Source organism: Amphibalanus amphitrite, unplaced genomic scaffold (genome assembly GCF_019059575.1).
Source record: "Amphibalanus amphitrite isolate SeventyFive unplaced genomic scaffold, NRLGWU_Aamphi_draft 000493F_arrow, whole genome shotgun sequence".
NCBI lineage: Eukaryota > Metazoa > Arthropoda > Thecostraca > Balanomorpha > Balanidae > Amphibalanus > Amphibalanus amphitrite.
This window is the reverse complement of record NW_024881987.1, coordinates 395,900-410,270: the sequence shown is the minus strand read 5'-3', so window position 1 is coordinate 410,270 and position 14,371 is coordinate 395,900. Positions and strand designations below refer to the sequence as shown.

At 51.3% G+C, this 14,371-nt stretch overlaps 1 protein-coding gene across 2 annotated transcripts in view; it reads right to left on the bottom strand.

The window, feature by feature from the left end:
- LOC122392603 overlaps positions 1-14,371 on the bottom strand; it is a 28,849-nt gene continuing 14,478 nt past the window's right edge. Inside the window, exons 2-8 of one of the 2 annotated variants that reach the window (XM_043387656.1) lie at positions 14,025-14,126; positions 13,744-13,850; positions 13,002-13,174; positions 7,318-7,548; positions 6,353-6,500; positions 1,891-2,038; positions 1-1,269 (exon numbers count right to left, since the gene is read on the bottom strand). In XM_043387656.1, coding sequence (XP_043243591.1) covers positions 1,106-1,269; positions 1,891-2,038; positions 6,353-6,500; positions 7,318-7,548; positions 13,002-13,174; positions 13,744-13,850; positions 14,025-14,126 — 1,073 coding nt within the window. In that variant the 3' untranslated portion in view covers positions 1-1,105. Of the gene's footprint in view, positions 1,289-1,890; positions 2,039-6,352; positions 6,501-7,317; positions 7,549-13,001; positions 13,175-13,743; positions 13,851-14,024; positions 14,127-14,371 lie in introns of both variants that reach the window. The other variant, XM_043387657.1, reaches the window with a different exon arrangement.

Genomic DNA, 14,371 nt, shown 5'->3' with positions numbered 1-14,371 from the left:
TAGTGTTTATGGTTGTATTTATTTGTTAGTAAGCCTTCAATGGTACATAATGCATTAGATACACAGGGCATACATTACATACACAACGTAGTAATGACCATTCTCATCACTGCTCCAGTCCGTTTAGTTCATGCACGTCACACGCGTGTCGGGGACGCCGCCTGCCCGCGACCCGCGGGCCTCCGGGCGGCACGGCACACACGCGCACCACACAACAGGCCGGCCGTTCCGCCGCCCGCACCGCGGGGAAGCGACGGCGACGGTCCAGTGCGCCTCTGTGTGTGTGTCTGTGCGTGTGAGGGCGGCCGGCCGGCGCCAGGCGCGGTTCGCGGCAACAACAGCACTTGAACCGGTCACGTGACGTCCGGGGCCGCTCGCCGCGCCGCGTTCGCCTCCGCTCGGATTGACCGCGCCACATTCGCCATCGTTCGGATTAGCCGCGCCAGTAATGAGCCAGCTGAGTGACAGCCGGCCGCCGCGCCGCAGCGGCCAGTCGGACTCGCGTCATTCATGTGCTTTGCTAATAAACCGAGACGGCCGGCTTACGAAAATCCCGCTGAGGTCAGCAATCTACGCGCTATATCACATTTTCCATGTCGCCGCTGTGACGCTCTGTTAACTGTCAGTAAGACACTCACTCCAGGGCAGCTGCCGAAGGGTCGGCAGCCACACAAGGCACGGTTATTGCTCTTACTGAGTCGGTGTGAGTGATGCTTACACTATGGCCAGTCGAGAGCTTCCACTAGTCGTTATGCTCCGACGCTAGCTAGAATTTCGCCTGCATTAGCACAGCACTTCAGAAACGGAACTAACCCAGCTGACGATTTGGACGTATGCGTCTGATACCCGGCAGACTGGTAGAAAATCATGCCAAAATGCAATGGGTTGAATAACCGAACAGGTTCCTACAATAACGATGTTAGCTTCCATCGGAATAAGCGAGAGACCAGATCCTTATGGAAGACTATTGATTTATGGTTCGATGAACTAAAAATAACTTAAAGCTGCGCCCAGATGGACTCACTCGGATGTTGAAGGCGAACATTCTAGTGGCGAAATGCCACGGACAATCCCAGTCAACGCATCCAGCTTGAAACGCGGCCGCCTACAGAGCTACAAGCAGCGCCACCAGGAAGGCGGCGGCCGTTGCTGGTACTACTGTGGCCGGCGCTGAGCTATAGATGACGCCCCGTTCGCCGCGCCGGCCGGCGAAGTAGGTCAGGGGGTCGACGTAGCCGATTGAGAAGGGCTCTTCGGCGTCAATGAAACCTGCGGGCAGAGACGTGGACTGCAGACAGATGTCATGCCGGCCTCGTCTGCCGGCCGGCACGGCACACAGACAGGCGAGACAGGCAGAACAGCATGGCACATAGGCGGGATAGGCGAGCCGACACTGCACACAGGCGGGATAGGCGGGACAGCACGGCACAAAGGATAGTGGACAAGATAGTGGACTAGCACAGCACACAGGCGGGATAGGTGGGCCAGTACAGCACACAGACGAGACACGCGGACAGATGATGCAACACTATAAAAATGCCCAGCCGCTAATGACACGGTGATCAAACGTGTTCTTCCCTAAAAGCTGGCGACAAACAAAACCCTACACGAATATCAGAAAACGCAAGTAAAATGGCGCCAGGACTCATTAAGACGGCTTGTTAAGTTTAGCTACTTATTGTTACCACGACACAAGCAATCTTAAACGTGAAAGGGGAGCACAGAAGAATGCCCGATTCCATTCATTGCCTGTGACATATATAATAAAGACAGCCGGTGCTGAGACGTCATAAGCACAAGAGTAAGCACAAGAGAAAGCACAAGAGTCCTTGTGCAAGAGTAAAAATAAAGTTCCGTGAAAGCTGACCCCGCCCGGTGGCGGCGTCTTACCGGCCTTGACGTTGGTCTCGGCGTCCTCGAACTGCACGTTGAGGATGGTACTCATCTCCACCTGGAACACCTGGTTCGGGTCGCTGCTAGGAGTGACGGCGCGACGCCGTCGCCGGCCGTAACCCAGCTCTCCGTTACTGCACTGAACCTGGGGGCGAGGGAAGGGGCAGGTTAGGTCACTGGACAGGTCAGGCCAGGTCAGGTCAGGTCACTGCCACCGGCCGTACCCCAGCTCTCCGTTACTGCACTGGACCTGTGGGGAGGGGAAAGGTCAGGTCAGGTTGCCAACTTCGACCGTACCAATATTCTACCTTACTGCACTGCATTTGTGGACGAACGGGTCAGGTAAGGTCACTGTTGGTGTTACACCCAGCAACCTACCTCAAAGTTACTGCACTGCAGCCGAGAACGAAGGACGGGTCGGGTAAGATCATTATTTACAGGAGGCACATCCCACCAACGCCTTCCGTAACTCAAATATCCGTTGCACGCTGAATTTACTTCGGCTGCGACACATCTGAACGTAATCGCCTTCTGCGCTGGATAATAAACGCAGCCTTTGGGGAGTCGGTAATTGTCACTCACTTTTTGGGGAATGGGTAACAATTGTGACTGTGCATTGACTGTGAGACTGTGAACTGCGCATCGTGCAGCGTTCCCCGTTGGCCACACTCCGGTGTTCCTCCACTCCTTACGAATCCGGTCTATCGGGGCCATTTTTACTGTGCCGCCCCAGCACGGACGAACCCCGATCGGTGCCAGAGCCTGTCCGCCCAACGCGAGCTCACCAAACTGGGAGCGACCGCCGCCCACGGACCTATGCACATTGGGGGCAGAGATTCCGCAATCGTGAGGAGCGAAATACAGATAACTGCCCGCCGATCTATAGGAAACCGATATTCCCAACAAGCGCTGATGTCTGATCTTTAATTAAGATTTATTGATTAAGGCAGCAGAGTAGCGGTTTCTAGTTACCTGACCAACGACCTCTGACCTACCGCTAATGTGTCGTCACTGACCAGCTGACGTCAGCCGGGCTTTTGCTCCGTCAAGTGCCAGTATACGTAGTTTGCAGACCGTGATTCTCTCAACAGGTTAGTTATGCGCACCCCATGGATAACAGCGTTATTTGTAGAGGCGGTTAAGCCGAGAACCCGATCACACCAAGCTAATGTCATGACATGAGCCATTACATAATTGACAGAAAGGTAGTTAACATTTCAGCTCCAACGACATTTGTGTGCAAAAATGCTAGCATTCGGTTTAATTATGTACTTACAATGGAGGCGCTGCCAGCAATCGCTCAAAGATGTTACAGAACAGGCCAGATTTTCCTATGTCGGTTGCGTAATGAATTGCATTGTCTAAGCTCTCAATGTGACAGGGACAATTATGATCTAGGGTTGTTTTATTGTGCTGTTTCCTAACGAGTATGGCAGTAATAGCCTTCTTTCCAGAGCTACTTGTTTGACGACGACTGGTTAAATTGAGTCGCAGGTCCATAGGTCCCGCTATTGTTGTTTTGTCTGTTAGAAACAAACAGCAGTCTTCTGACCTGTCAATCTGTGGGTTGACCTGTAGGCTCACATAGTCGCTTGATGATGCGATCAGTCAACTATGTACCGTTTCATAATCGCGAAGCAGCACACGTAGTTCCGCGATTGGCTCACAGGTCTGACTACAGTCTACAGGACCGGCTCCTTTTCGACAGACACATTCTTGTCCCGCAATACCAGTCTGCGGTTCATTGGACAATAAATACACCAGCTGACTAGACCAGCCAGGTCTCCGATTTATTACACAAGGACAATGCCTGAAGTTACTGGACGAAACAGGTCTGCGGTTCACCTTAGTTCACTGGAACAGGAAGGTCTCTGCTCTGGTTCATCGGGCCAAAGCTGGCCAAGGCCACACTGGAGAATGTGCCACACTCCGTTTAACCCTCGCCCTGGCAGGGCATTTTTCATAACACGGCCTGGCAGGGGGGGGGGGTCGATGCGACCCCCCCCTCGCGATTGGCTCCTATGGCACCTAGAAACACCAAATTCGGTAGGTAGGTGGGCCCCTTGGAGTTCTCGCCCCTGTGCAAATTTGGTTGCTCTAGGTCAATATTTAGGGGGGTTTTGGGGGGTATAAATGTAAAAATTTCGCTAAAAACAGGTCAAAAGTTTTTCGCTTATAACTTTTGATCTAATTAAGATAGAGCAAAAAGAAAAGCACCAGTGAACTCAGCTCGTCAAGGCGCGTCGAATGATATACTTTTTAGCTTGATTAAGTGTACTTAAAGTTTTTCTTAAATTTTAAGTAAACTTAAATTAACAAATTAAGTTCAAGTTTACCAAATTGCATCATATCGCATATCATTCGATTTGGCTGATCACCAGGAACACAATGATACCATTTTTTAAGCTCTAGCGTCATTATGTGCCAAGTTATTGGCAAAAACGTCATTTGACCTCAGTTGACCTCATTTGACCTGACCCATGGATAAGTACACCAAACAAAGCAGCACCAAGTGACCTGCTGTTAATTACTGTGGTTTCAAAGCACAAAAGTGATAGAACAAAGCGGATATCTCCAGTATTTTCCGAATTTAGTATTTTCCCATAGGCTTAACATTACGACGTAATGACCTCTAACTGACCTCAGGTCAGTGACCTCAAAAAACCCGAACTATATGTTATACAACTCGGTGAGCTTAGCACATCCTGCAAGTTTGAAGGAAATCAGTCCAAAACTGTGAGTTGGACAGGTGCAAAAAGAAAATTGAAATTTGACCATGACCTTGTACCGGTTTTTCTGACCTGGTGACCTGACCCAAGGTCACCCGGACCTGAAATTTTCAGGTCATATGTAAAAAGGTTGCTCCATAGGCTGTGCCAAATTTGGCGGCGCTGCGCGCCGCCGTTTTTACGCTATCTTCGAAAAACCTTAGGGGGGTCGCATCGACCCCCCTGCCAGGGCGAGGGTTAAAAATGCAGACAATCGTAACGCAAAACTCTAGCTCAAAGCCACTACTCCAGTCCAATTTGAATCGTAAGAAATCGTTTAATTAAGATCAGTCTAGCTCATAATTTATTCCCGAGGGCCATCCTACAGCATAAACTCATCCTCACTAAGGAACCCATTACCCAGAAGAAGTTGCATTTGGTCCGTGAGTGTGGCTGCTTGGATTTCCCTATAGTTTGCAATTGCATCCCTGTATCCTTCCCCAGCCCGTGATTGTGCTACTCCAGGAACCCGTGCCGCTCCCTGTGAGCGGGGCTGGCGGTGCCGTGCCGCCGTGGGTCGTTCGTGGGCCGCCGGGGCCGCTCCATAAGGGCTGCGCCGCCCACGGCCGCCCACCAGCGGCACGCCAGCCGCCCGGGCGGCGCTGACGGAGGGCGCCGCCCCCGCCGCCGCCCCCGCCCTAGTATATCGGCTCGGTCTGGTCTGCCAAGGTCGGATAGGTGGATCGTGGGCAGTCGTGACCGCCCCGCCGCGCCGGGACAGAGCGAGGGAGAGCCGCTAGACAGGTGGTTTGGCCCAGCAATCAGCATTCCCAGAGAGTGACTGAGATTGGCACCGGCCAATGACGGTGCTGGGGGAGGGGGAGGGAAGCAGGCAGAGGGCTCACAAATGACCTGAATACCACCTGGTGAGGAGCTCGGGAACAGCCGTGCTGACCGGTCACGGCTGTGCAGAGCGCGGAAAATAGCATAAATGATGACCGTAAACTATGGTGACAATGAGCGAGTAGTCTGGATAGCCTAATATGACATTTACCCTAATCCTGTTCGATGTCTGCTTCGCGCCCATCTGGTGTTAGCTGTTTGTGTCCTGTTGCAGTCTCCATACTGCCTTGCTTTTTTGCTTCTTCCGGCTGTAAATCAGCGCACCCATAGTGGCTGCACTGCTCTGCACCAAAATCTACCGTGCGGTACAATTCATTTCTCCATGTCCCGGCGATAACAGGGCACGATCTAGGGGAAGGGCAAAAAAAAAACTGCAATGAAATGCATAAACAAAACAGAATAAAACCGGTAAGTAGGGTCAACCACCAGCGTACGATTTACGGGACTTCTGATGAATAACTGGCATTTCTTTTGAGCGGTACTTCGATTAAGGGCGTCGAGGTAAGAATAAATGAAAAGAAAAAATCCGCTATGACTGCCAAAAATTCCAAACCTGAGTTGGAAATTGAGTGACGATGAAGTGCTTTAGTTGATAACGTGATTAAGACCTGCAAATATAAAAATAGCTGAGATTGGCGGTTCACGGCTATTTCGCTATCAACAAATAGATGCTCCCAGTTCCCACTATGTTTCCATATTAAATGACTGTGCTTTTCGGTGATGGAACTGTTGAAAGTTACCAGGCCACCGCTCCCTGCCCACTGTAAGTGCACTGTGCACGGATGTCTGTGAGTCTGCGTGAGAGTCGCCGTGACCCGTCAGGCCCGCCGACAGCAGCCGGAACTCACCCCTTCACAGACGTCGATGCACACATTCAGGATGCCCTTGAAGAGCACGTAGTTGGTCTCAGGGAACTTGAACGCCCGGAAGTTGGCCTTGAGCTTGTCGCCAGTCTCGGTGGCAAAGTTCCCAAACAGGTACGGATCCACGGAACATCTGAAATGAGATTTAAAAGTCAACTACAACCGAACTATTATGCGTTTCACAATGTGGTTTCACACAAAAGAATATGAGCACCCAGCAATAAAGTTGTCTATCGGTATGATTTACACTCCTGTCCTGTTGTCTCAGGAATTAATTAAGACTCCCGTACAATAGTAAGATCATTAACTGAGTCATGATGAGCCTTCGACGGACAACCAAATATAGCTCAGAACTTCAATTGAAGGGAGTACAATAATATGGTTATTAGGGTCGACAATGGCGACAAATAATGATCATGAGAAATGGATGGAGATTAATGGTGAACTTTGAAAACGAAACACGTAACAGCAAGTCATCTTACCCTAGGCATTCCAGTTCAGCCCTCACCTCACGTCCCTCCTCCGTCTCTTCTATGATTCTCTCCCTCCGTCATTTTCCACCCCATCGACCCACACCCTTCTTAGGCCAATTCCTCTCGTCCTCTCTCCTTCCCCTTCCTCTCATCTCCCTCCTCTATTCCCAACACCCACCCGTTGGTGAGCGGCAGCTCCTCAGCTTCTGCCCTCCGTCATCTATCTCTCCCTCCGTCATTTTCCACCCCATCGACCCACACCCTTCTTAGGCCAATTCCTCTCGTCCTCTCTCCTTCCCCTTCCTCTCATCTCCCTTATCGCTACCACACACCCACCCGTTGGTGAGCAGCAGCTCCTCCCCTCCCCTCCCCTCTCCACACCCACCCGTTGGTGAGCAGGAGCTCCTCCTCTCCATCTCCCCCCCTCTCTCTCTCTCTCTCTCGCTCTCTATCTCTCTCTCCCTCCCGCACACCCACCCGTTGGTGAGCAGCAGCTCCTCCTGCTTCCTGGTATCGCTGACGATCATGTCACTGACGATGATGCCGTACGTGCTGGAGGATTTGTTGTCCAGCGAGATCTCCATGTCGAGCGGCGCGCCGGGCCGCACGTTCAGTGAAGTATCGATCTCCTGACCGTCCTGGCGGACCACCACTCCCAGTACCGGCTCCGGCGCCGTGGCCGTGATCTCCTCCGTGATCTCCAGGATCCTGTGAATGGATACTACAGTCAGGGGGCAGGAGAGACGGTAGAGTGTCATCCGTGATCTCCAGGATCCTGTGGGGGATGACACTACAGTCAGGGGACAGACAGGACAGTAAAGTATCTCTTAAGTGATCTCCAGGATCCTGCGGGGAGCGTCGCAATTGAAGGGCAGGACAGACAGTTCGGTTAGCGGTATATGACATGACTGATGGGAGCACTGCATTCAGAGGACAGAGCAGACAGTTGGATTATTGTGAAGACAGACTGGTGTAAGACAGGTCAGGTGACCTATACAATAGACATGGCTGTGGGTAGTGCAGACAACTGTGACACAGTTTTAACCCTCGCATGTGTGCGGCGTTTGCCAGCTTCTAATGTGTAGGGGGGGGGGGGGGGTCGGTTGGACCCCCCCCCCTTGCCGTTTGGCCCCTGATCGAGCTAGAGCTTCGCGGAAAAAACGAGCGTGTTGCCCGTGACGAGAGGAAGCCGATGATACCCAATTTTAAGGTCCTAGGTCATTGGTTGACCTTCCAGGTCAGGTCAATGACCCAAAGTCGGGAAAATCGGGACCTGTTAGAAAGTCGTAAAGTGTGGCTGCTAAGGGGTTTTTCGGGGTGCTGATCACGAATATCGTGTTAGTTTTGATCACAGATGATGTCTTGAAGCATTTAGACCAGGTCGGGTCAGGTCAGGTCAGGTCAACCAGTAGGCGTCGTGACGGGTATTCGTAGTACGTGTCAACGGCCTCTGACAGCTTCGTAACATGTTACGAAGTCACCAAAACTACTTCGTAAATGTTCAAATGGTTGCTAAATTCGAATTCAGCTCCAAAAACTAGCCTAGAAACATGTAAAACTCGAAAAAGTGACCCGAGGTCACCCGAGGTCACCAAAGGTCAATGACCTGACCTGACCTTGACACACACGGGAGTAACATCAAATCACATGTTTGAACGTTTGAAACCACGAAAAGCTTGCAAACACGCGGCTAGTGCGAGCCGACATACGCGAAATCGCGATTCCGGCCAAACATGGTCTCGGAAAAGAGGTCACAGGTCAAAGGTCATTTGGGTCAGGGTCATGAAATTTTCAGGGTAGGTGTAAAATTGATCAATGCGAGGGTACTGAAAGTTTCGTTGCAATCGGCCGCTTTTTACGCGAGTTATTCGCGAAAAACCATGGGGGGGTCCATCCGACCCCCCCCCCCCCCTACACATGCGAGGGTTAAGTCATTCCTATGGTCCGCCGGTGGAAACTGGAAACACATACCACTACAGCCAGAAGACAGTAGCGATACCATAGCAAATCAATAGCCTCTGGCAATAATATCTAACAGACCCAACACAGCCAGGCGCCAGTGCTCTGCTTCTGAAGCCAGGTGAAGAAGCTTGGGCCAGTATGGAACATACACGCCGTCCCGCTGACCCACTGGATTGACACAGCGGTCCCGGAGCAGCAGCGAGCGCCGCCGACCGAGCAAGTACCGTAGGACTCGCAGCGGACGTCTGTGTTTAGTGTTTACCTTGTGGGAGGGGACGGCAGTGTAAGCGGAGGGAGGTGGCGACAGCGGTGACTGTGTCACGTTTGCTCACAACTAAGGCTTGATGTGTCGATACTACACTAGCTGTCAATGCACTAGCTAGTCCTCTAGATAGTGCGCGGTCATGCTAGAGACTCTACTAGGGACAACCTCTAAGGAGCGATGACTCAATATTCATCGGTCTCTCATTTGTTTATGGTGCGCTAGTGTAGTTGTCCACCGATAGTGGCTCCGGTCTCCTAGTCACCTGTAGTCCTCCATAGGCGTTGCGCAACCCACCGAAACTACCAAAAGTGGATTGCGTCAACGTCTAAAGAGACTCGGCTTTATCCTTCGTTCCGTGCCGAAACCTTCCACCGTACAGCAGCCAGCACCGGCCGGTCCCGCCGGTAACACCCGACCACGCTGCAGCCGGCGGTGACGTCACGTCACCCGACAATGGTCGTCACGCGGCCAGCTCCCAGCCGTGAGAGCAGCGTGACGGCTCGGCGTGACACAGATGTCACGCCGGCCCGACACTGTGTCCGCCGGGTTGTGTCACCGCCGTGTCTTCTCCCGCCCCGGTGCTGTGGGAATACAGACCACCAGCTGATAGTGCTGTCAGCGGGTGATAACGCCAGTGTTCGTGGCCACCAGCGGGACAGAGACGCTATTGAAGACGGCCTCCTATCTGCCGCGCCGATCGGGTAAGTGGCGGTCCGTTTTTCGGCTGTTGTCGCGGCGGGGCGCGTGCTGCGGGCCACCACCTCGTTCCTCTGTGGTTGGAGCGTATAGCGGTCTTCCTGTTGATGACCTTTCCGGGGTCAGAGGCCGCGACCTTCCGACCTCCCCACAATACAGCCCACACGAGGTGTTTGCGGTGGGGAGGGGCTCCACGGGTGAAGAGGTCGCGGTGCTGCGGTGACTCTCAGACACAGCCGCGGGCGCCGCACATTCACGTTTTAGTCGACAAGGAACTGCAGTGCTGACACGGCTCAGGGAATAGACACGGTGGCAAGTCACAAAGAATGGCAGCGATAACATGTCACCGCGGATTTCACATGCGTTGATGCGGTAAATGAGGCTGCCGATTTTGCCTTATGTGATTTGCTGGTGTAATGTGCATGCTGTGAAAAATGGCATTCCTGTACTTTATGGCACTAGGAAGCCGCGAATTGTCAGCCATTGAGACAATTCACTGAGGGAATTGCACATTTTCCGGGTATTTAGGCGCCGTAGGCCGCAATAATAGTACAATAACGTGACTTTGGAGGGCGATATGAGTTTTGAACGGCCCGACACCATTATCAGAAGCCCGACATGATGCTGAGCGGCCCGAGCGTAGCGAGGGACGCTAAGTATCATGAAGGGCTTCTGATAATGGTGAAGGGCCGTTCAAAACTCATATCGCCCGACAAAAGTCACGTTATTTGTATTATTGTCACTTATCTAGTTCATAATTAACCTTTTTCTCAATAGCTTGCTGTAGTCAAATCTTCTGGAGGTCGGTCAGCAAGTTCGTAGTGCGCGAGAATGTAAAATACTGGTTATTGTTAAGCACGTGACTTTTCGGGAATTTAGGGCGAGCACTCACGACTAGAGTATATAAGGCAGGTCAGAGCGAACGGTGCATCATTTTCGGTTTAGCTTCTGAGGTAATAATAGCTCTGTCCAGGGCTGCGGAGTCGGAGTCGGAGTCGGAGTCGGAGTCGGTCGGAGTCGACAGTTGTGACCGGAGTCGGAGTCGGAGTCGGAGTCGATTTTAGAAACCCGAGCCGGAGTCGGAGTCGGAGTCACCGAAAATCTGTCGACTCCGCAGCCCTGCTAGGCCTGCGGAGTCGGAGTCGGGAGTTGGAGTCGGTCGGAGTCGACAATTCTGCCCGGAGTCGGAGTCGGAGTCGGAGCTGGTTTTTGAAAGCCGGAGTCGGAGTCGGAGTCGGAGTCGCCGAAAATTCATCGACTCCGCAGCCCTGGCTCTGTCTCCTTTGCGCGTGGAAACGCCAGATGGATAGCGAAATAACGGAGCGTTAGAGCTGGAAAGAAGTGTTGTACCTGACAACACATCGAAGGCCACTCAGTATGGGATGAAGAAATTTAATGAATGGCTTGCATTGAGAGACCATGCATGCGATTTTGGAACAGTTACTCATGAAGAACTGTGTAGTTTACTAAGAAGGTTCTACGCTGAAGTGAAGGCGAAGAAAGCGGGGGAAACTCTAACGCCCAGTACACTGACCTGCATTCGTGCGGCCATCCATCGCTGCCTGACCAGCGCTCCACATAGCAGACCGATCAACATCATAACCGATAGAGAGTTTATTGCAGCAAACAACATTTTTGACGCTCGCTGCAAACTGTACGTAAAGGCAGGCAACCCCAAGCCTCAGCATAAGGCTGCTATCACAGAGGACGATATGAAGCGCTTGGGTGACTACCTCTCGGATTTCGCGTCAAATCCAACCATCCTCCTGCAGGCTACATGGTTCTATCTCTGCTTTTTCTTCGGGAGAAGAGGTCGAGAAGGTTGGGCTCAGATGAGGAAAGATCATTTCGTCATCAGAGAAGACCCAGACGGAAAGGAATATGTCACTATTTCGAAAACTGAAGCAACAAAAAACCATCAGGGTGGAAGCAAGCAGGGAGATGTAGACTTTTCTGATCAGAGGATGTACGGGCCTGGTGTAGAAGTTTTCAAGATGTACCAGCAAAAGATCAATCATAATAGTGATAGGCTGTTCCAAACACCAAAGAGAGCATGGACGCAAGATGAATGTTGGTTCAGAAACGAAGCAATGGGGAAGAACAGCCTGTCAACAATCATGCAGAGGATAGCTGATAGCGCTAAGCTATCACAACGCTATACATGTCATAGCGTTCGTGCCACCACCGTCACGACATTGCATCAAGCTGGAGTGGCAGCTGAAGATATCGTTAAAGTAACAAAACACAAAAGGACCGCAAGCCTTTCACATTACATTGACGACATGTCAGTTCCTCAAAAAAGGCGTTGCTCTGAGATATTGGCACAAACGATGACCAGGCAGTCCGACACAGCCGCAAGTGTAGTCCCAGGGTGCAGCGCCACGGTGATACAGAACGGAGGGCCTGCTACCTCACGACGGTTGTGCGAAGAAAAGCCCAACTTTAATCTGACCATCGGTGGGATGGAAGTGGATGACTGGTTGAACATGAACGAACAGGAACATCGGGTGCCTGACCCATCGGAAGTCCGTCAAAGCCAGCAACTGGTAACGGCGAGAACAGCTCTGTCGTCACTGCTCCCGAATGCAACGTTCAACGGGTCTTGCGTTATCAATGTGAACTTTCACGCGTAAGGATAGGTACGCCGTACGATTACATAGCGAAAACGCATCAAATGTGCAATCGGTCGTGCATCGGTCTATGACAAGTATTGTAAATAAAATATAAATCAAAAACTGTTTGTACAGAACCGCCTACTTCTTTCAGTTGCAATAACCGCAATTTTCATTAAAATAATTTGTGGTATTCATATGAGAATATATATTTGAACATATTTGAGCTGTCGGGCGCTAATGACCTGTCGGGCGGATAATGACCATTATTGGCCCGACAGCTTTTATTTTGAGGGCAATACAGAGTTTTAGCCGCCCTCCTAAATGACGGTAATCGCCTAGTGATCGGCCCGTGCAAGTGACAATAATGCACATTGATGTCAATTATGTCGATTACCTACTGCCATATGGTGGATAAAACGTGTGCCGATGAGATAGAGCTCCAAAAGACAGCGCAACTGTGCGGTTCACTGTGAACTACACTGTATGCATTTCAAGCGTCAATTATGGGCTCTATGTGCCGATTGTCGATGTGTTTAACCACTACTCTTCCGCCTTCTTCTTTGTGGTGCCGGGTGAGGTGAAATAATAATAAAATAGTTCTGCTTATGCCATTTCACACTCACTCGGGCTCTTGGAAGCCGCTGGGCCAGCCGTCTCCCTGCGGGGACCGCCGGACGATGTTGTGTGCCTCGTGCTGGACGGTGCCGTTACCGTTGTACGCGCAGTGCAGGCGCAGAGCCTCCTTCATTCCCGATTCGTGTTCAATCACCACCTGGTGGGAGTACATCCTCTGGCCCTGCGAAGACGAGGGGTGGGGTCACAGGGAGTGAGGGGGTGTCGCTGGGTAAACCGACAGAGAAACGTGTGTCACGGGGTGAACTGAGAGTTGGGTGGCGGCGAAATGGGCTGGGAAAAAGTCGCGCCGGTGGCAGCCCGAAACAGGCCATGATGACGGGCTTTTTGCTCCTTCCGCGTCAGAAATGGAACATGAGGAGGAGGTTTCCATTCATAGAAATCACAAAAGCAAGACAATGCCTACTGTGGACAAAGGAAGAGTTAAAAAAGGCCACTTTCACAATATGTCTATGTAATATTTAGGCACGCTTGATTCAAAGCAACTGTAAAAGATTGCTGACGCGACATACGACAGATTGACATAGGTATTGAAGTATGTAAAATGAGTTTGAAAACTAAAGCAATTATCCAACGCAATTGCATCAAAGACTGGCGTATTGAGAATCGAATGCGGTCGTGTGAGCTGATTACCAAAGATGAGATATGTTAGCTGAAAAATGAGCACAGAGTGTGTACTTGTGTAAATATGCTCATAGAACAATGTATAGGGAACTATCAGCACCCACTTACCGTCTTAGTGTTGACGATCTTGGTAACTCCACAGGCGCTGAAATCGTTGGTGTTTGCCAAATTGATGTGGAATATCGCCTTTTCGTTTCTCATATCCGGTTCACAGCCTGTGAGCGACATGAGTTGAGTTAGTGCTTCGCGCGGAACAAAACAGTACAATGTTCTGAAAAATGAAACAGAGCACGATTACAGTCGTAACCTTTTCCTCTTTTTACATGTATCCGGTCGGTGCAAACAATGCCTGCTCTAATGCACCACTATGACACCCAGCTGGCACATACCTGGAAAATGTTTGAGCCGGTGAAGGTAGAGCTGTTTCATGCTCGGTGTGACGTCCACGATGGCGTACATATGTTCCCGCTCGCAGTCGATTCGGTACCGCGCTGTAACAGAGGGGGAGGGGTTAGTGGGGGGAGGGGAGAGAGATGGAGAGGGGAGGGGTCAGTGGAGCAGGGGAGGGCCGGCGAGTGACACCGGAGAAAAGTCAAATGCCCCCGACACACAGGCCTCGACAATGCCGCTCTAGCTCTCTAGAAGTGGGGAAAATATGCAGATTTTCTGAATAAAAATGTGTCATACGTTTTGTCAGAAAGAGAATGAATGAAAAAAACGTTAGTGCTCAGTAACC